The sequence below is a fragment of the Ursus arctos genome, unplaced genomic scaffold (genome assembly GCF_023065955.2).
Source record: "Ursus arctos isolate Adak ecotype North America unplaced genomic scaffold, UrsArc2.0 scaffold_3, whole genome shotgun sequence".
NCBI lineage: Eukaryota > Metazoa > Chordata > Mammalia > Carnivora > Ursidae > Ursus > Ursus arctos.
The window spans coordinates 90,089,747-90,109,943 of NW_026622985.1; the positions used below are offsets into that span (position 1 = coordinate 90,089,747).

The 20,197-nt window shown below is 38.0% G+C and overlaps 2 protein-coding genes across 2 annotated transcripts in view; both read left to right on the forward strand.

Moving 5' to 3' along the window:
- The first annotated feature begins 218 nt into the window (after positions 1-218).
- On the forward strand, positions 219-1,308 carry LOC113265261 (olfactory receptor 9A4-like). Its single transcript, XM_026512452.4, has one exon. It carries the CDS (start codon positions 259-261, stop codon positions 1,201-1,203), a length of 945 nt encoding a protein of 314 aa, XP_026368237.3. The 5' UTR covers positions 219-258; the 3' UTR covers positions 1,204-1,308.
- An 8,808-nt stretch (positions 1,309-10,116) lies between these two features.
- MGAM (maltase-glucoamylase) overlaps positions 10,117-20,197 on the forward strand; it is a 257,231-nt gene continuing 247,150 nt past the window's right edge. Inside the window, exon 1 of the mRNA XM_057304088.1 lies at positions 10,117-10,192. The gene's annotated coding sequence lies outside the window, so the exon portion shown is untranslated. The remainder of the gene's footprint in view (positions 10,193-20,197) is intronic.

Sequence of the window (20,197 nt, forward strand, 5' to 3'; positions counted from 1 at the left end):
CCGCCTTGATGTAAATGGTAGATATTCCTCCTTCTGATGGCTGAGTAATATTCCATTGTCTTTATGAACCACAACTTCTTTATCCATTCATCCACTGAAACACCAATCTTGTATAGAAAATAGTAGCATTATGTTGTGGATTCTAGGAATAGGATATACTTGCTCAAATTGGAATTGTCCTTAATCTTTTTGAAATTAGAAGCCTGTTTTCTCTCCTTTGCTCTTTAGGTTTCATAAGAAATAAGAGCTCAGAACTAAATGTTGGCGAATCACTCTAGTGCCACTGAATTTTATCTCCTTGGCTTCCCTGGCTCCAAAGAACTACACCGTCTCCTCTTTGCTACCTTCTTCTTCTTCTACTCAGTGACATTAATGGGAAACACGGTCATCATTGTGATTGTGTGTGTTGATAAACGTCTGCGGTCCCCCATGTATTTCTTCCTTGGTCATCTCTCTGCCTTGGAGATCTTGGTTACAACTATTATCGTGCCTGTGATGCTTTGGGGGTTGCTGCTCCCTGGGATGCAGACAATATCTCTGGCTGCGTGTGTCACCCAGCTCTTCCTGTATCTGTCTCTGGGGACCACAGAGTTTGCATTGCTGGGCGCGATGGCTGTGGACCGTTATGTGGCTGTCTGTAACCCTCTGAGGTACAACATCATTATGAACAGCTGCACCTGCATCTGGGTGGTGGTTGTGTCATGGGTGTTTGGGTTCCTTTTTGAAATCTGGCCAGTGTATGCCACATTTCAGCTTACCTTCTGCAAATCAAACGTGGTGAACAATTTCTTCTGTGACCGAGGGCAATTGCTCAAACTATCCTGCAATAATACCGTTTTCATAGAGTTTATCCTATTCTTAATGGCTGTTTTTGTTCTCTTTGGTTCTTTGATCCCTACAATCATCTCCTACACCTACATCATCTCCACCATCCTCAGGATCCCCTCCGCCTCTGGGCAGAGGAAAGCCTTCTCTACCTGTGCGTCCCACTTCACTTGTGTCGTGATCGGCTATGGCACCTGCTTGTTTCTCTATGTGAAACCCAAGCAAACTCAGGCAGCCGATTACAACAGGGTAGCTTCACTGATGGTTTTAGTGGTGACCCCTTTTCTGAACCCATTCATCTTCACCCTCCGGAATGACAAATTCATGGAGGCCTTTCGAGATGTCATGAAACGCTGCTGTCAACTCCTCAAGGATTAGCTGTGTCCTAAGGACAATCATGGACTCATCATCATGGACCTGACTAACCTGAAAGTAATAATTCAAATTGAAATGATCCTTTTCAAAACCAAGTTGTTTCTGATGTACAAGGGAATTCTACAATATTCTTCAAGGGAATTTTAAGTTACGGACAGTGTTCCAATGTATAATCAGATGATTCCTACATGGGAGAACTCATTATTGTTTTTTAACTGGATGCATATGTTTATGCACTCTTCTGTAGTTATAATACATCTTAAAATATAAATTTAACAGGTATAAATGTACAAAATATGTGTGATTTTTTTTTTTTTTTGAGAACACTCAGCTTTTTGAGTGGGAAATCAGGAAAACTACAATTCATCCTGTGGCAGTTGACCTATGTGTTTGATACTAGATGCTGGGTCATCTTCCCATATGTTGTCCTGTGCATTCATGATTTTTTCAATGCCTAAAGCACTCTCTGTTTCTTTTGTGAATGACCCCAAGCCCTGCCTCAGACTCCAACCTTTTCTTGAGGTTCTTGGCCCCAGGTCCATCAGGGACACTACCTACCTGTAGATCTTCCTGACTGGCAGTTGTGAGAGCAAACTCACTTCACAACCTTGCCTCCTTCCCAACCTCAGGGCCAGATGTGTGTTAATTCAGGCATGTCTCTAATTGGTGGGCTTTGTCATGGTGAGGAGGGAGGGTCTTGGAAAGAGGTATTTTCTTGTCTGGCACGACTCCCATTATCATGCCAGCCCCAAATGTGGAAAGGCAATGGGCTGAGTTCTAGGACCTGAACTGATGAGGGTGAGCTGACCTTGCTGTGCTCCTGGGCTGAGGCAGGAGTACAGGGAGGGTAGAAAAGTAGTTGCCCCTGGCATTTCTCCCTGCTTTCCTCACGTTGTCCAATCCTGACACACCAGGGCATTCCATCTCTTTTCTCTCTCAGCTACATTTCTGTCTTCCGTTCCCCCTCCCCCCAACAAAGACCAAGTTTACCAAGCTGTCTTCCAGCTCTACAGAGAGCTTACTAATCCACATCTCAGTTCCTACATTGTCCCGTCCCAGCCCCTTTACTCCCACACCACCACTGTCAATGTTTCTGCCATTCTCATGTGGCTAAGCAGGGGTCAAAGACTGTGCACATGAGACTGCCTTCCCAACATAACACATGTATGTCATGACCTCACTGAAGGGGCTGGGGAAAAAGGGATGTGATCTACAAAACTGAAAAATAGTGTTTTGACTGGAATGTGTAAGACTATGTTAATCAAGGGATCCATGTACCATCATAATAGTATCGTTAATAATGTTGTTTCTAGCTGGGTGTATGAGTTAACATTTCTGAAATTCTGTACATATATAGTACAGATGAATGAATAAAATATAACAAATAGTGGGAGCTGGGTCTGTCACTGTGGATAGGTAAGTTACAGAGAAGCAAGAGGAGAAGGCTAGAATCAGGCACATGGTACTGAATTCGTGTTGGAGCATCTGTGCATGCATATTTAGATGAATTTTTATATATCTGTGGATCGATTAATATGTGATATAAATAAATGATATAAGAAATGTCTCTTCTTTTTCAAAAGTATTTGGCTGTTCTATTACCATTCTCTTGACATATAAATTTTATTTTATTTTTTTTCCAAGTCTAAGCCCTTTATTTTTTTATTACTTTTTTAATAATAATTTTTTATTATGTTATGTTAGTCACCATACAGTAGATCCTTAGTTTTTGATGTAATGTTCCATGATTCATTATTTGTGTATAACACCCAGTGCATCATGCAATATGTGCCCTCCTTAATACCCATCACTGGCTCATCCCAATCCCCCACCCCCTTCCCCTCTGAAGCCCTCAGTTTGTTTCCCAGAGTCTACAATTTCTCACGCCATATACATTTTAGAGTCAGTTTGTCCAGAACTCAAAAAAGCTTGTTGGGATAGTGATTGGGACTGTGTCAAATCTATAGTTAAGTTATTAAAGCCCTGCAATATAAGATTCCCTCCATTTATATATGATTGTAAACTTTCTGCCTCACCATGGGGTGAGTAGGGGTTCTTTGAGGGTAGGAGGTCAACTCCTGTTCCTTCTTCTGTCTCTGATACTTTTTCTTTAGGTCTCATTTCAAATGTAGGCATACTTGTCTTTCCTCTGCGATGCTAGGCTTGCTCCTTTGTCTTCTATCCACATGCACAGTGGGTTTTCCTTTACATTTTATACCTTCATATTACCATAATACCATTGTCTAATAGGGTTTACAACTTCTAAGAGGCCATATACTATTTTCAGGCCATTCTAGTATTTTAGAGTCCTTATCCATGTTTCTTGCATCCCCCAAACTTTCCAATACAATGTGCCAGTATTGTGTTTGGAAACTGTGCCTGATGTCATGTGTCCCTCTCAGGTACACCAGCAGTAGTTAGCAATTACGTGCTGCTTATTATAGACTCTGAATCAGAGGAGTTGACCAAACCCTGGAGATTTCCCTATTCACATGCCATATCTGAACAGTTACTTTTACACCAAAATATTCATAAAATTCACTATTAATAACTCTTAAGAATTCAAAATAAAAGGACAGAAACTTTATTCACTATCATAGCGGCATTAATCACAATTGTCAAGAAGCAGAAATGACTCAGAGTCTACCAAATGAATTTATAAACAAAACATGGTGTAAACATACAATGGAATTTTATTCAGACTGAAAAAGCAATGAAATTCTGATACATGCTCTAGCATACATGATCCTTGAAAACATTGCTAAGTGAAATAAGCCACACAAAAAAGGGACAAATGTGGTATGGTTCCATTTATTCAAGGTACCTAGAATAGTGAAGTTGATAGAGACAGAAAGTAGAATAGTGAGTAGCAGGGGCTTGGGGAGAGGGAAAGTGGGAGGTAGTAATTAATGGGTACCAAGTTTCAGCTTAGGATGGTAGTGTTCTGGAGATGGGTAGTGGTGATGGTTGCACCACAATGTGAATGTACCTAATGCTACTGAACTGTACATTTAAAATGGTTAAAAATGGTAAATTTGTGTTATGTATTTTTTATCACAATAAAAAAGAAAAAATATCAAATAATTGTAAATGATTTGTATAGTGAATCATCAGACTGTTGCTCTTCCCCTTCTGATCCATGGTGTTTTCATACTCTTCAGGGGTGACTTTGTCCAACTGTTTCTTTTGCTAGTATATGCTTAGAAACAATATACAGCTATTTCTTAGCTTATCAAGTAGTTTTTCCTTTAGTTAATAATTGCCTTATTTTAAAATTCTGCTTCAATACTCACTCTTTCTTTTTCCTGCTTGTATATCTTTACTGATATCATAAACCTAACAATAAATTATATCTTGTGCTTTGTGCTCTGCAGGCTTGGTTTGCTATCAAGTTTGGATGGGGCAGACTTTCCAAAATCCTTCTAACAGAGAACTCATATGAGGTAAGCTATTTTGGATGCTTTTATTCCAGCATCATACTTTATTGTCACTTTGACCAGGTAAAAACACCTCCACACCAGCCACTGGGGATGCCTTGCTGCAGAACCCCCCCAACTGCCCCATGGGCACCCCCAGTACTATACCTCACCCTGGCCTCCAGAATCAATGCAGGTTGATTGAGCTGTGGCTGAAGGCTAGTGAACATCACAGACACTTAGCCCAAATCTGCAGACCAAAGAGAAACCACAAACTCGAGCATTAGCTCTTTCTTTTGGGAAAGCAAAAGACACCTGGTCTGGGGCACTGCATGATCTAGAGGACAAACAAGCTTAAGCATTTGGCCACAAGAGGGCTCAAGAAGCAAGTGTATCCATACAAGTTCTGAGAAAGCCTCTGAATCACTAGAATCACTCAGAATCGCTAGCTGGACTGCTAGAAGATCGTTTTCTCCTGATATCAATCAGTGATTTATCTAATCCGTTAATCCATGAATGAAAAGTGAAATATTATTCAACGATAAAAAAGCGAATCTCGTCCTTTGCTAACAACATGGATAGCAAGATAGTGACGTGGATAAACCTTGAGGGCATTACATCAAGTGAAATAAATCAGACAAAGACAAATATTGTACAATCTCACTTAACACTTGGAATTTAAATAACCAAACTCATGGAATAGAGAATGGACTGGTAGTTGCCAGGGGCTGGGGAATGGGGGAAATTTGGAGACGTTGGTCAAAGGGAACAAACCCCTAGTTCTAAGATGGGTAAGGTCTGGGATCCAAGGTACAGCATGGTGACTACAGTAAACTACACTGCATTGTATACTTGAAAGTTGCTGATAGAATAGATCTTAAATATTCTCATTACAAAATAAAAAGTAATTGTGTGAGCTGTTGGATGTGTTAACTACTTTATTATGGTAATCAGTTCACAGTATGTATGTGTATACAGTTATTCATATTTGCATAATTACATGAAGAAAATTCTGGAAGGCAGTGTGGGTAACTGATACCACGGGGCTGTTAGGAGTAAGAGTGGAAGAAGTTTTTCTACTGCATAACTTTTTTTTCAATAATTTTATTTACATATGAGAGAGAGAGAGAGAGTGAGAGCCGGGGGAGGAGCAGAGGGAGAGGGACAAGTGGACTCCATGCTGAGCGTGGAGCCGGTTACTGAGCTCATCTCAGGATGCTGAAATAACTACCTGAGCCAAAACCAGGAGTTGGATGCTTAAGTGACTGAGCCCCCCCAAGCCCCCCAACTGCATAGCATTTTCTATTGTTTTGGTATGTGTTTCATGAGAATGTGTTATGAATGAGAAATCCTGTATTATCAATTGGGCACGTATTGCATGGTGCACTGGGTGTTATACGCAACTAATGAATCATCGAACTTTACATCAAAAACCAGGGATGTACTGTATGGTGACTAACATAATATAATAAAAAAATATTAAAAAAAAATAAAAGAAGTAAAGTTATTCTCTGTTTTTCCAGTGTCTTAGGGTTAATTAAACTCCTGCTTTTAAGTGCCTGGAAGGTTTGATTGTTTATGTAAATATCTCATTATTTTTAGCAGATGAATATTTACTTAAGTCCAGATACTCTGTAAAGTTTGTTTAGCTGAATGTAGAAAATGGGATAAATATAGGGGAGGAGATACGGAGTTTCACATTTTTCTACCTGTGCCTTTGGTCACTTTGTGATGACATACAGGGGTTCTTTAGATATTGAGAGGACTTATCTGATATTATCTTATATGCATGTTGGAAATATCTTTTATCAGTCTTCTTTAACTTTTTTAAAAAAATTTAAAAAATTTAATTCTAGTATAGTTAACACATAGTGTTGTATTAGTTTCAGGTGTACAATGTAGTGATTCAATGGCTCCGTACATTTCTCGGTGCTCATCACGACAAGTGTACTCATAATCCCCACCACCTATTTCACCCATCTCCCCACCAGTTTGCTCTCTATAGTTGAGTCCATTTGTTGGTTTATCTCATTTTTTCTTTGTTTTGTTTCTTAAATTCAACATATGAGTGAAATGATATGCTATTTGTCTTTCTCTGACTTATTTCACATAGCATTATACTGTCTAGATCCATCTATGCTGTTGCAAATGGCAAAATTTTATTCTTTTTTATGGCTGAGTAATATTCATATATATATATATATGTAGGCTGTGTGTGTGTGTGTGTGTGTATATATATATATATATATATATATATATATATATATATATATATATATATATATATAAAGGCTGCTTCTTTATCCCTTCATTTATTGATAGACACATGGGCTGTTTCCATAATTTGGCTGTTGTAAATAATGCTACAATAAACATAAGGATGCATATATCTTATTGAATTAGTGTTTTTGTATTCTTTGGGTTAATATATAGTAGCAGAATTACTGGGTCATATGGTAATTCTATCTTTGATTTTTTGAGGACCCTCCATACTATTTTCCACAGGGGCTACACCAGTTTGTATTCCCACCAACAGTGCCAGAGTGTTCCTTTTTCTCCACATCCTTGCCAACACTTGTTGTTTCTTATGTTTCTGATTTTTGCCATTTTGACAGGTGTGAGATGATATCTCATTATAGTTTTGATTTGCATTTCCCTGATGATAAGTGATGTTGAGCATCTTTTCACTTATCTGATGACCATTTGTTTGTTTTCTTTAGAGAAATATCTGTTCATGTCTTCTGCCCATTTTAAATTGAATTGTTCTTTTATTGTTGAGTTAAAATTCTTTTTATATTTTGGAAACTAATATTTTTTAAAATTTAAATTCAATTAGCCCACATATAGTACATCATTAGTTTCAGTTGTAGTGTTCAATGATTCATCAGTTGCGTATAGCACCCAGTGCTAATCACATCACGTGGCTTCCTTAATGCCCATCACCCATTCACCCCATCCCCCCACACACCTCTCTTGCCACAACCCTCAGTTTGTTTCCTGGAGTCAGTAGCCTCTTCATGGTTTGTATCCCTCTCTGATTTCTTCCCATTCAGTTTTCCCTCCTTTCCCCTATGATCCTCCGCACTATTCTTTATGTTCTGCATATAAGTGAAACCATATAATTGTCTTTGTCTGCTTGACTTATTTCACTTAGCATAATACCCTCTAGTTCCAACCACTTCAATGTAAATGGTAGATATTCATCCTTTCTGATGGCTGAGTAATATTCCATTGTATATATATGAACCACATCTTTTTAATCCATTCATCTGTTGAAGGACATCTTGGCTCCTTCCACAGTTTGGCTATTGTGGACATTGCTGCTATGAATATTGGGGTGCATATGCCCCTTCTTTTTACTGCATCTATATCTTTTTTTTTTTTTAAAGATTTTATTTATTTATTCGATAGAGATAGAGACAGCTAGCGAGAGAGGGAACACAAGCAGGGGGAGTGGGAGAGGAAGAAGCAGGCTCCCAGCAGAGGAGCCTGACGTGGGGCTCGATCCCACAACTCCGGGATCACGCCCTGAGCCGAAGGCAGACGCTTAACCGCTGTGCCACCCAGGCGCCCCTACTGCATCTATATCTTTGGGGTAAATACCCAGTAGTGCAATTGCTGGGTCGTAGGATTGCTCTATTTTTAACGTCCTGGGGAACCTCCGTACTGTTTTCCAGAGTGGCTGTACCAGCTTGCATTCCCACCAACAGTGTAAGAGGGTTTCCCTTTCTCCACATCTTTGCCAACATTTGTTGTTTCCTGTCTTGTTAATTTTAGCCATTCTGACAGGTATGAGGTGGTATCTCATTGTGGTTTTGATATGTATTTCCCTGATGGCCAGTGATGTGGAGCATTTTTTCATGTGTCTGTTGGCCATTTGAATGTCTTCTTTGGAGAAATATCTGTTCATGTCTTCTGCCCATTTCTTGACTGGATTATTTATTTTTTGGGTGTTGATTTTGATAAGTTCTTTATAGATCTTGGATACCATCTCTTTAACTGTCATGTCATTTACAAATATCTTCTCCCATTGAGTAGGTTGATTTTTAGTTTTGTTCACTGTTTCCTTTGCTGTGCAGACACTTTTTATTTTGATGTTGTCCCAATAGTGTATTTTTATTTTTGTTTCCCTTGCCTCAGGAGACAGATCTAGAAAAATGTTGTTACAGCTGATGTCAGAGAAATGACTGCCTGTGCTCTCTTCTAGGATTTTTATGGTTTTAGGTTTCACATTTAGGTCTTTAATCCATTTTGACTTTATTTTTATGTATCTACGTATGAAAGTGGTCCAGTTTCATTCATTCTTTTGCATGTAGCTCTCCAACACCATTTGTTGAAGATACTGTCTTTCCCATTGCATATTCTTGCCTCCTTTATTGAAGATTAACTGGCTATATAAGCATGGGTTTATTTATCAGCTTTCTATTCTGTTCTGTTGATCTATGAGCCTAGTTTTGTGCCAGTACTATACTGTTTGATCACTACAGCTTTGTACTATATGTTGAAATGTGGCGTTATGATACCTCCAGTTTTGTTCTTCTTTGTCAAGATTGCTTTGGCTATTTAGGGTCTTTTGTGGTTCCATACAAAGTCTGAGATGATTTGTTTTAGTTCTGTGAAACATGATGTTGGTTTTGTGTGTGTGCATGTGTGTTGTGGAACTTTATTTTTATTTATTTGTTTTATTGTTATGTTCAATTAGCCAACATATAGTATATCATTAGTTTTTGATGTAGTATTCAACAATTCATTACTTGTGTATAGCTGTTGGTTTTTTGGTAGGGATTGCAGTCAATCTGTAGATGGCTTTGGGTTGTACGGACATTTTAATAATATTTGTTCTTTCAATCCAGGAGTGTGGAATATCATCCCATTTGCTTGTGTCCTCTTCAATTACTTTCATCAGTCTTTTATAGTTTTCAAAGTACAGGTCTTTCATCTCCTTGGTTAAGTTTATTCCTAGGTATTAGTATTTTTGGTGCAATTATAAATGGGATTGTTTTCTTAATTTCTCTCCTACTTAATTATAGTATCTAGAAATGCAATGAATTTCTGTATATTGATGTTGTATCTTGCAATCTTAGTGAATTCATTTATCAGTTGGTAGTTTTTGGTGGAGTCTTTTGGGGTTTATATATATAGTATCATGTCATCTGCAAATAGTGAACGTTTGACTTCTTCCCGACCTGTTTGGATGCCTTTTATTTCTTTTCTTGTCTGATTGCTATGGCTAAGACGTCAGTACTATGTTGAATAAAGGTGGTGAGAGTGGACATTCTTGTCTTGTTCCTGAGAATAAGTTCTCAGTTTTCCACCATTAAGTATGATGTTAGTTGCGTTATTTCATATATGGCCTTTATTATATTGAGGTATGTTCTCTCTAAACCCACTTTGTTGAGGGTTTTTTTTTTTTTTATCATGAATGGATGTTGTACTTTGTCAAATGCTTTTTCTGCATCTTTTGAAATGACCATATGGTTTTTATCCTTTCTCTTGTTGAAGTGATGTATCACCTTGATGGACTGGTAAAGATTCAACTACCCTTGCATCCTAGGAGTAAATCCCACTTTATCATGGTGAGTGATGTTTTTAACATATTGTTGGATTTGGTTTGCTAATATTTTGTGGAGGATTTTTACACCTATGTTCATCAGAGATATTGGCTTGTAATTCTCTTTTTTTGTAGTATCTTTATCTCTTTTGGTATCATGGAAATGCTGGCCTCATAGAATGCATTTTTGAAGGTTTCCTTTGCCTTCTATTTCTTGGACTATTTTGAGAAGAATAGGTATTTATCTTTCTTTAAATGTTTGTTAGAATTCATTTATGAGGCTATCTGGTCCTGGACTTTTGTTTGTTGGGAATTTTTTGATTACTGATTCAGTTTCTTTGCTGGTAATCAGTCTGTTCAAATTTTTCTATTTCTTCTTAATTCAGTTTTGGGAGGCTATGTTCTAGGAATTATCATTTCTTCTAGGTGGTCCAATTTGTTGACATATAATTTTCATAATATTCTCTTCTAATGCTTTGTATTTCTGTGGTGTTGATTATTTCTTCTCTTTTATTTTTTTAAAAAAGATTTTATTTATTTATTTGACAGAGATAGAGACAGCCAGCGAGAGAGGGAACACAAGCAGAGGGAGTGGGAGAGGAAGAAGCAGGCTCATAGCGGAGGAGCCTGATGTGGGGCTCGATCCCATAACGCCGGGATCACGCCCTGAGCCGAAGGCAGACGCTTAACCGCTGTGCCACCCAGGCGCCCCCTTCTCTTTTATTTTTGATTTTGTTTATTTGAGTTCTCTCTTTCTCTCTCTCTTTCCCTCCACCTTTCTCTCCCTCCCACCCTCTCTCTGTGTTTCACTTAATCTTGTTAAGGTTTATCAATTTTGTCACTCTATTCAAAGGACCAACTCAAGGTTTTATTGATCTATTCTCTGATTGTTTAATTTCAATTTCATTTATTTCTCCTCTAATCTTTCTTTTCTTTCTTTTTTCTCTTTTCTTTCTTTCTTTCTTTCTTTCTTTCTTTCTTTCTTTCTTTCTTTTTTTTTTTTTTTTTTACTGTTTTTTGGTTTGTTTATTCTTCCTTTTCTAGCTCTTTTAGGTGTAAAGTTAGGTTGTTTATTTGAGTTTTTCTCGCTTTTTGAGGTAGACCTATATTGCTACTAACTGGAGTCTTAGAACAGTTTTTGCTGCATCCCAAAGAGTTTTGTACTGTTGTGTTTTCATTTTCATTTGCGCCCATGCATTTTTTAATTTTCTCTTTGATTCTTTCCTTTACCCGTTCATTGTTTAGCAGCCTGTTATTTAACCTCCATGTATTTGTGTCCTTTCTAGATTTTTTCTTGTGGTTGATTTCTAGTTTCGTAGTATTGTGGTCAGAAAAGATGCATGGTATGACTTCATTCTTTTTGAATTTGTTGAGACTTGTGTGGCCTCACATGAGATCAGTTCTGGAGAATGTTCTATGTGAACTTTAAGTTTTTTTATTTATTTGATGGAGAGACAGAGAGAGAGAGAGAGAACAGGGGGAGAGGCAGGTGGAGATGGAGAGGGACAGAGAGAATCTCCATGCTGAGCATGGAGCTTGATGCGGGGCACAATTTCACAACCTTGAGATTATGACCTGAAATGAAATCAAGAGTCAGATACTTAACTAATTGAGCCACCCAGGTGCTCCTCTATGTGCACTTTATTTTTTTAAATTTTTTTTATTATATTATGTTAGTCACCATATAGTACTTCCCTGGTTTCTGATGTAAAGTTCGATGATTCATTAGTTGCGTATAACACCCAGTGCACCATGCAATACGTGCCCTCCTTACTACCCATCACCCGTCTATCCCATTTCCCCACCCCCCTCCCCTCTGAAGCCCTCAGTTTGTTTCTCAGGGTCCATAGTCTCTCATGCTTCATTCCCCCTTCTTTTTTTTTTTTTTTTGATTTTTTAAAATGTTTTTTTTATTATATTATGTTAGTCACTGTACAGTACATCCCTGGTTTCTGATGTAAAGTTCGATGATTCATTAGTTGCGTATAACACCCAATGCACCATGCAATATGTGCCCTCCTTACTACCCATCACCAGTCTATCCCATTCCCCCACCCCCTCCCCTCTGAAGCCCTCAGTTTGTGTCTCAGAGTCCATAGTCTCTCATGCTTCATTCCCCCTTCTGATTACCCCCCCTTTCTTTATCCCTTTCTTCCCCTACCGATCTTCCTAGTTCTTATGTTCCATAGATGAGAGAAATCATATGATAATTGTCTTTCTCTGCTTGACTTATTTCACTTAGCATTATCTCCTCCAGTGCCGCCCATGTTTCAGCAAATGTTGAGAAATCGTTCTTTTTGATATCGGTGTAATATTCCATTGTATATATGGACCACAACTTCTTAATCCAGTCATCTGTTGAAGGGCATCTCAGCTCCTTCCACGATTTAGCTATTGTGGACAATGCTGCTATGAACATTGGGGTGCATATGGCCCTTCTCTTCACTACGTCTGTATCTTTGGGGTAAATACCCAGTAGTGCAATGGCTGGGTCATAGGGTAGCTCAATTTTTAACTTTTGTTTTGTTTTGTTTTTGTTTTTGTTTTTGTGTTTTGTTTTGTTTTGTTTTTTAAAAAGCTGAACTTTATAATTTTTTTATGATTCCATCTTATGTTATCTATTAAGAAGTAAAAGTGGAATCCAACCCCAATACTCTGGGTCCCGGCCCTCTGCACTTCTTTTTTTTATTTTAATGTTTTTTTATTAAATTATGTAGTCACCATACAGTACATCCCTGGTTTCTGATGTAAAGTTCGATGATTCATTAGTTGCGTATAACACCCAGTGCTCCACACTGTTTTCCAGAGTGGCTGTACCAACTGGCATTCCCACCAACAATGTAGGAGGGATCCCCTTTCTCCACATCCTCTCGGCAATTGTTGTTTCTTGCCTTGTCAATTTTTGCCATTCTAACTGGTGTAAGGTGGTATCTTAGTGTGGTTTTGATTTGAATTTCCCTGATGGCTATTGATTTTGAACATTTTTTCATGTGTCTGTTATCCATTTGTATGTCATCATTGGAAAAGTGTCTTTTCATATCTTCTGCCCATTTTATGATTTGTTTATTTGTTTCTTGCGTATTGAGTTTGAGAAGTTCTTTGTAGATCTTGGATACCAGTCTTTTATCTGTAGCATCATTTGCAAATATATTTTCCCATTCCGTGGGCTGCCTCTTAGTTTTTCTGACTGTTTCCTTGGTTGTGCAGAAGCTTTTAATCTTGATGTAGTCCCACAAGTTCATTTTTTCTTTTGTTTCTCTTGCCTTTGGAGATGTGTCATGAAAAAGGTTGCTATGGCCGATGTCATAGAGGTTGCTGCCTATGTTCTCCTGTAGGATTTTGATGGAGTCTTATCTCACATCAAGGTCTTTCATCCATTTGGAGTTTATCTTTGTGTATGGTGTGAGAGAGTGGTCAAGTTTCATTCTTTTGCATGTAGCTGTCCAATTTTCCCAGCACCATTTATTGAAGAGACTGTCTTTTTTCCACCGGATGTTTTTTCCTGCTTTGTCAGAGATTAGTTGCCCAAAGAGCTGAGGGTCCATTTCTGGGTTCTCTATTCTGTTCCATTGGTCTATGTGTCTGTTTTTGTGCCAGTACCATGCTGTCTTTGTGATCACAGCTATGTAGTACAGCTTGAAATCCGGCAACGTGATGCCCCCAGCTTTGTTTTTCGTTTTCAACAGTTCCTTGGTGATTCAGGGCCTTTTCTGGTTCCATACAAATTTAAGGACTATTTGTTCCAGTTCTTTGAAAAATGTCATCGGTGTTTTGATCGGGATAGCATTGAAAGTGTAGATTGCTCTGGGTAGCATGGACATTTTAACTATGTTAATTCTTCCTATCCATGAGCATGGAATATTTTTCCATCTTTTTGTGTCTTCCTCAATGTCTTTCAAGAGTGATTTATAGTTTCTAGAATATAGGTCCTTTACGTCTCTGGTTAAGTTAATTCCAAGGTAACATATGGTTTTTGGTGCTATTGTAAATGGGATGGATTCCCTAATTTCTCTTTCTTCAGTCTCATTATTCGTGTATTGAAATGCAACTGATTTCTGAGCATTGATTTTGTATCCCGCCACATTACTGAATTGCTTTATAACTTCTAATAGTTTGGGAGTGGATTCTTTTGGGTTTTCCATGTAGAGTGTCATGTCATCTGCAAAGAGAGACAGTTTGACTTCTTCTTTGCCGATTTGAATACCTTTTATCCCTTTTTGTTGTCTGATTGCTGTTGCAAGGACTTCTAGTACTATGTTGAATAATAATGGCAAGAGTGGGCATCCTTGTCGAGTTCCTGATCTTAAGAGAAAGGCTTTCAGCTTTTCCCCATTGAGAATGATATTTGCTGTAGGCTTTTCATAGATGGTTTTTATGAGATTGAGGAATGTACCCTCTATCCCTACACTCTGAAGGGTTTTAATCAGGAAAGGATGCTGTATTTTGTCAAATGCTTTTTCTGCATCTATTGAGAGAATCATATGATTTTTGAATTTTTCTTTCTGGGTAAAATCTAAGACACTGATCGATTTGTGAATGTTGACCCACCCTTGCATCCCAGGGATGAATCCCACTTGGTCATGATGGATAATCCTTTTAATGTACTGTTGGATTCTATTAGCCAGGATCTTGTTGAGGATTTTGGCGTCCATGTTCATTAGGGAAATCGGTCTGTAATTCTCCTTTTTGATGGGGTCTTTGCCTGGTTTGAGGATCAAGGTAATATTGGCCTCATAGAATGAGTTTGGTAGCTTTCCTTCTGTTTCTATTTTTTGAAATAGCTCTAGGAGAATAGGTATTATTTCTTCTTTGAATGTTTGGTAGAATTCCCCAGGAAAACCGTCCACGCCTGGAGTTTTGTTTTTTGGAAGGTTGTTTATCACTGACTCAATATCTTCATAATTAATTGGCCTGTTTAAAAAATCAGTTTCTTCCTGTTTCAGTCTTGGTAGTTTATAGGTTTCCAGGAAGGCCTCCATCTCTCCCAGATTGCTTAATTTATTGGCATATAGCTGTTGATAAAAGTTTCTAATAATCCTTCCAATTTCATTGGTGTTGGTTGTGACCTCTCCTTTTTCATTCATAATTTTATTAATTTGGGTCCTCTCTCTATTCTTTTAGATAAGTCTTGCCAGTGGTCTGTCAATTTTATTGATTCTCTCAAAGAACAAGCTTTTAGTTCTGTTGATCTGCTCTACTGTACTCCTGGTTTCTAATTCATTGATTTCTTCTCTAATCTTGGTGAACTGCTTCCTCGTGCGTGGATTAGGTCTGTCCCTCTGTTGCTGTTCCAGCTTCTTGAGGTGAGAATATAAAAACTGCATTTTAGATTTTTCTATATTTTGAGTGAGGCTTGGATGGCTATGTATTTCCCCCTTAGGACTGCCTTTGCAGTATCCCATAGGTTTTGGACCATTGTGTTTTCATTCTCGTTGGTCTCCATAAATTGTTTAAATTGATTTTTGATTTCCTGGTTTATCAAATCATTCCTGAGCAGAATGGTTCTTAGTCTCCAAGTGTTTGAGTTTCTTCCAAATTTTTCCTTGTGGTTGAGTTCCAATTTCAAAGTGTTGTGGTCTGAGAATATGCAGGGAATAATTTCAGTCTTTTGGGATCGGTTGAGACCTGTTTTGTGTCCCAGAACATGGTCTATTCTTTAGAATGTTCCATGGGCATTAGAATAGAATGAGTATTCTTTGGTTCTGGGCTGTAGTGTTCTATATATATCTATGAGGTCCAACTCGTCGCGTATGGCATTCAAAGCCCTTGTTTCTTTGTCGATTTTTTGCATGGGTGTTCTGTCTATTGCTGATAGTAGAGTGTTGAGGTCCCCTACTATTAACGTATTTTTATCTATATGTCTCTTTATTGTGGTTAAGAGTTGGCTTGTGTATCTTGCTGCTCCCCTGTTGGGGGCATATATATTTATAATTGTCATATCCACTTGTTGGATACATCCTTTAAGAATAATATAGTGCCCTTCTGTGTCTCTAACTATAGTCTTTAGTTTAAAATCCAATCTGTCTGATATGAGAATTGCTACCCCAGCTTTCTTCTGAGGTCCATTGGCATGAAAGATGGTATTCCATCCCTTTAATTTCAGTCTGAATGTATCTTTAGGTTCAAAATGAGTCTCTTGTAGACAGCAAATGGATGGGTCATGTTTTTTTATCCAATCTGCAACCCTGTGGCATTATGGGAGCATTTAGGCCATTCACATTGAGAGTGATTATTGAGAGAGATGATTTTAATGATGCCATGTTGCCAGTAAAGTCTTTGTTTCTATAGATTGTGACTTTCTGTTCTGTATCACTCTTGGGGCCTTTTTACCTTTGTAGAACACCCCTTAATATCTTCTGTAGGGCTGGTTTCGTGGTTATGAAATTGGTCAATGAACACTTTAAAAGAATGTGTATTTTGCTATTTTAAGATGGAATGTTCTGAATATATCTGTTAGATTTATCTGGTCTAATGTGTCATTCAAAGCCATACTGTTTCCTTATTGATTTTCTGTTTGAATGTTCTATCCATTGATGTAAGTGAGATGCTAAAGTCCCCTACTATTATTGTATTATTATCAAATACTTCCTGTATTTTTGTTAATAGGTGCTTAATGTATTTGGGTGTTCCTATGTTGGGTGCACAAATGCTTACAATTGTTATATCTTCTTGTTGGATTGTTACCTTAATGATTATAAAGTGTCCTTTGTTTATTGTTACAATCTTCATTTTAAAATCTATTGTGATATGATAAGCACTGGGTGTTTTACTGAACTAGTGAATCATTGAACATTATATCAAAAACTAATGCTATAGTATACCTTGGCTAATTGAATTTAAATTAAAAAAAAGATACTTCCTTAAAAAAAAGTAAAGCCTGTTGTGTCTAATATAATTATCACTACCCTGGCTTTCTTTTCACTTCATTTTGCATGAGCAGAGCTTTTCTATCTCTTCATTTTCTATCTGCATGTGTCTTTAGGTCTGAAATGAGTTTCTTGTAGGCAGCATAAAGATGAGTCCTGCTTTTTTTTTTAATAATAATATTTTTTATTATATTATGTTAGTCACCATACAGTACATCCCTAGTTTTTGATGTGCAGTTCCATGATTCATTACTTGCGTATAACACCCAGTGCACCATGCAATACGTGCCCTCCTTACTACCCATCACCAGCCTATCCCATTCCCCCACCCCTCCCCTCTGAAGCCCTCAGTTTGTTTCCCAGAGTCCATAGTCTCTCATGCTTCCTTCCCCCTTCTGTTTACCTCCCCCTTTCTTCTTCCCTTTCTTCTCCTACCAATCTTCCTACTTCTTATGTTTCGTAAATGAGTGAAACCATATGATAATTGTTTTTCTCTGCTTGACTTATTTCGCTTAGCATTATCCTCTCCAGTCCCATCCATGTTGCAGCAAATGTTGAGAAATCGTTCTTTTTGATGTCGGAGTAATATTCCATTGTATATATGGACTACAACTTCTTAATCCAGTCATCTGTTGTAGGGCATCTTGGCTTCTTCCACAATTTAGCTATTGTGGACAATGCTGCTATGAACATTGGGGTGCATATGGCCCTTCTCTTCACTGCGTCTGTATCTTTGGGGTAAATACCCAGTAGTGCAATGGCTGGATCATAGGGTAGCTCAATTTTTAACTCTTTTTTTTTTTTAATGATTTTTTTTATTATGTTAGTCACCATACAGTACATCCCCGGTTTCCGATGTAAGGCTCGATGATTCATTAGTTGTGTATAACACCCAGTGCACCATGCAATACGTGCCCTCCTTACTACCCATCACCGGTCTATCCCATTCCCCCACCCACCTCCCCTCTAAAGTCCTCAGTTTGTTTCTCATAGTCCATAGTCTCTCATGCTTCATTCCCCCTTCTGATTACCCCCCCTTTCTTTATCCCTTTCTCCCCCTACTGATCATCCTAGTTCTTATGTTCCATAGATGAGAGAAATCATATGATAGTTGTCTTTCTCTGCTTGACTTATTTCACTTAGCATTATCTCCTCCAGTGCCGTCCATGTTGTAGCAAATGTTGAGAACTCGTTCTTTCTGATAGCTGAGTAATATTCCATTGTATATATGGACCACAACTTCTTAATCCAGTCATCTGTTGAAGGGCATCTCAGCTCCTTCCACGATTTAGCTATTGTGGACATTGCTGCTATGAACATTGGGGTGCATATGGCCCTTCTCTTCACTACGTCTGTATCTTTGGGGTAAACACCCAGTAGTGCAATGGCTGGGTCATAGGGTAGCTCAATTTTTAACCTTTTAAGGGACCTCCACACTGTTTTCCAGAGTGGCTGTACCAACTTGCATTCCCACCAACAATGTAGGAGGGATCCCCTTTCTCCACATCCTCTCCAACATTTGTTGTTTCCTGCCTTGTCAATTTTTGCCATTCTAACTGGCGTAAGGTTGTATCTCAGTGTGGTTTTGATTTGAATTTCCCTGATGGCTAATGATTTTGAACATTTTTTCATGTGTCTGTTAGCCATTTGTATGTCTTTATTGGAAAAGTGTCTGTTCATATCTTCTGCCCATTTTTTGATTTGTTTATTTATTTCTTGTGTATTGAGTTTGAGAAGTTCTTTGTAGATCTTGGCAAAGAAGAATTCAAACTATCTCTCTGCGCAGATGACATGATACTCTATATGGAAAATCCAAAAGAATAAACCCCCAAACTTCTAGAAGTTATAGAGCAATTCAGTAATGTGGTGGGATACAAAATCAATGCTCCGAAATCAGTTGCATTTCTATACACAAACAATGAGACTGAAGAAAGAGAAATTAGGGAATCCATTCCATTTACAGTAGCACTAAAAATCATATGTTATCTCAGAATTAACTTAACCAGAGACGTGAAGGATCTATATTCTAGAAACTACAAATCACTCTTGAAAGACATTGAAGAAGACACAGAAAGATGGAAAAATATTCCATGCTCATGGATCAGAAGAATTAACATAGTTAAAATGTCCATGCTACCCAGAGCAATCTATACTTTCAATGCCATCCCAATCAAAATACCGATGACATTTTTCGAAGAATTGGAACAAACAGCCCTTAAATTTGTGTGGAACCAGAAAAGGCCCTGAATCACCAAGGAACTATTGAAAACGAAAAACAAAGCTGGGGGCATCACGTTGCCGGATTTCAAGCTGTACTACAAAGCTGTGATCACAAAGACAGCATGGTACTAGCACAAAAACAGACAAATAGACCAATGGAACAGAATAGAGAACCCAGAAATGGACCCTCAGCTCTTTGGGCAACTAATCTCTGACAAAGCAGGAAAAAACATCCGGTGGAAAAAAGACAGTCTCTTCAATAAATGGTGCTGGGAAAATTGGACAGCTACATGCAAAAGAATGAAACTTGACCACTCTCTCACACCATACACAAAGATAAACTCCAAATGGATGAAAGACCTTGATGTGAGATAAGACTCCATCAAAATCCTACAGGAGAACATAGGCAGCAACCTCTACGACATCGGCCAAAGCAACCTTTTTCATGACACATCTCCAAAGGCAAGAGAAACATAAGAAAAAATGAACTTGTGGGACTACATCAAGATTAAAAGCTTCTGCACATCCAAGGAAACAGTCAAAAAAACTAAGAGGCAGCCCACGGAATGAGAGAAGATATTTGCAAATGACACTACAGATGAAAGACTGGGTCTTGCTTTTTTGTCCATTCTGTCACCCTATGTCTTTTGTTTGGAGCATTTAGTCCATTTACATTCTAAGTAATTATTGATAGGTATGTACTTGCTGTCATTTTGTTACTTGTTTTGCATTGACAGTTTTCTTGATTTCTTTCTTCTCTTGCCATCTTCTCTTATGGTTTACTGGCTTTCCTTAATGATATGTTTGGATTCTTTTCTCTTTATTTTTTGCATATCTATTACTGGTCATTGACTTGTGGTTACCGTTAGGTTTATATGTAACCTGTTATGCATATAGCAGTCTGTGGTAAGTTGTGGTTGCTTATGTTTGAACCCATTCTTTAC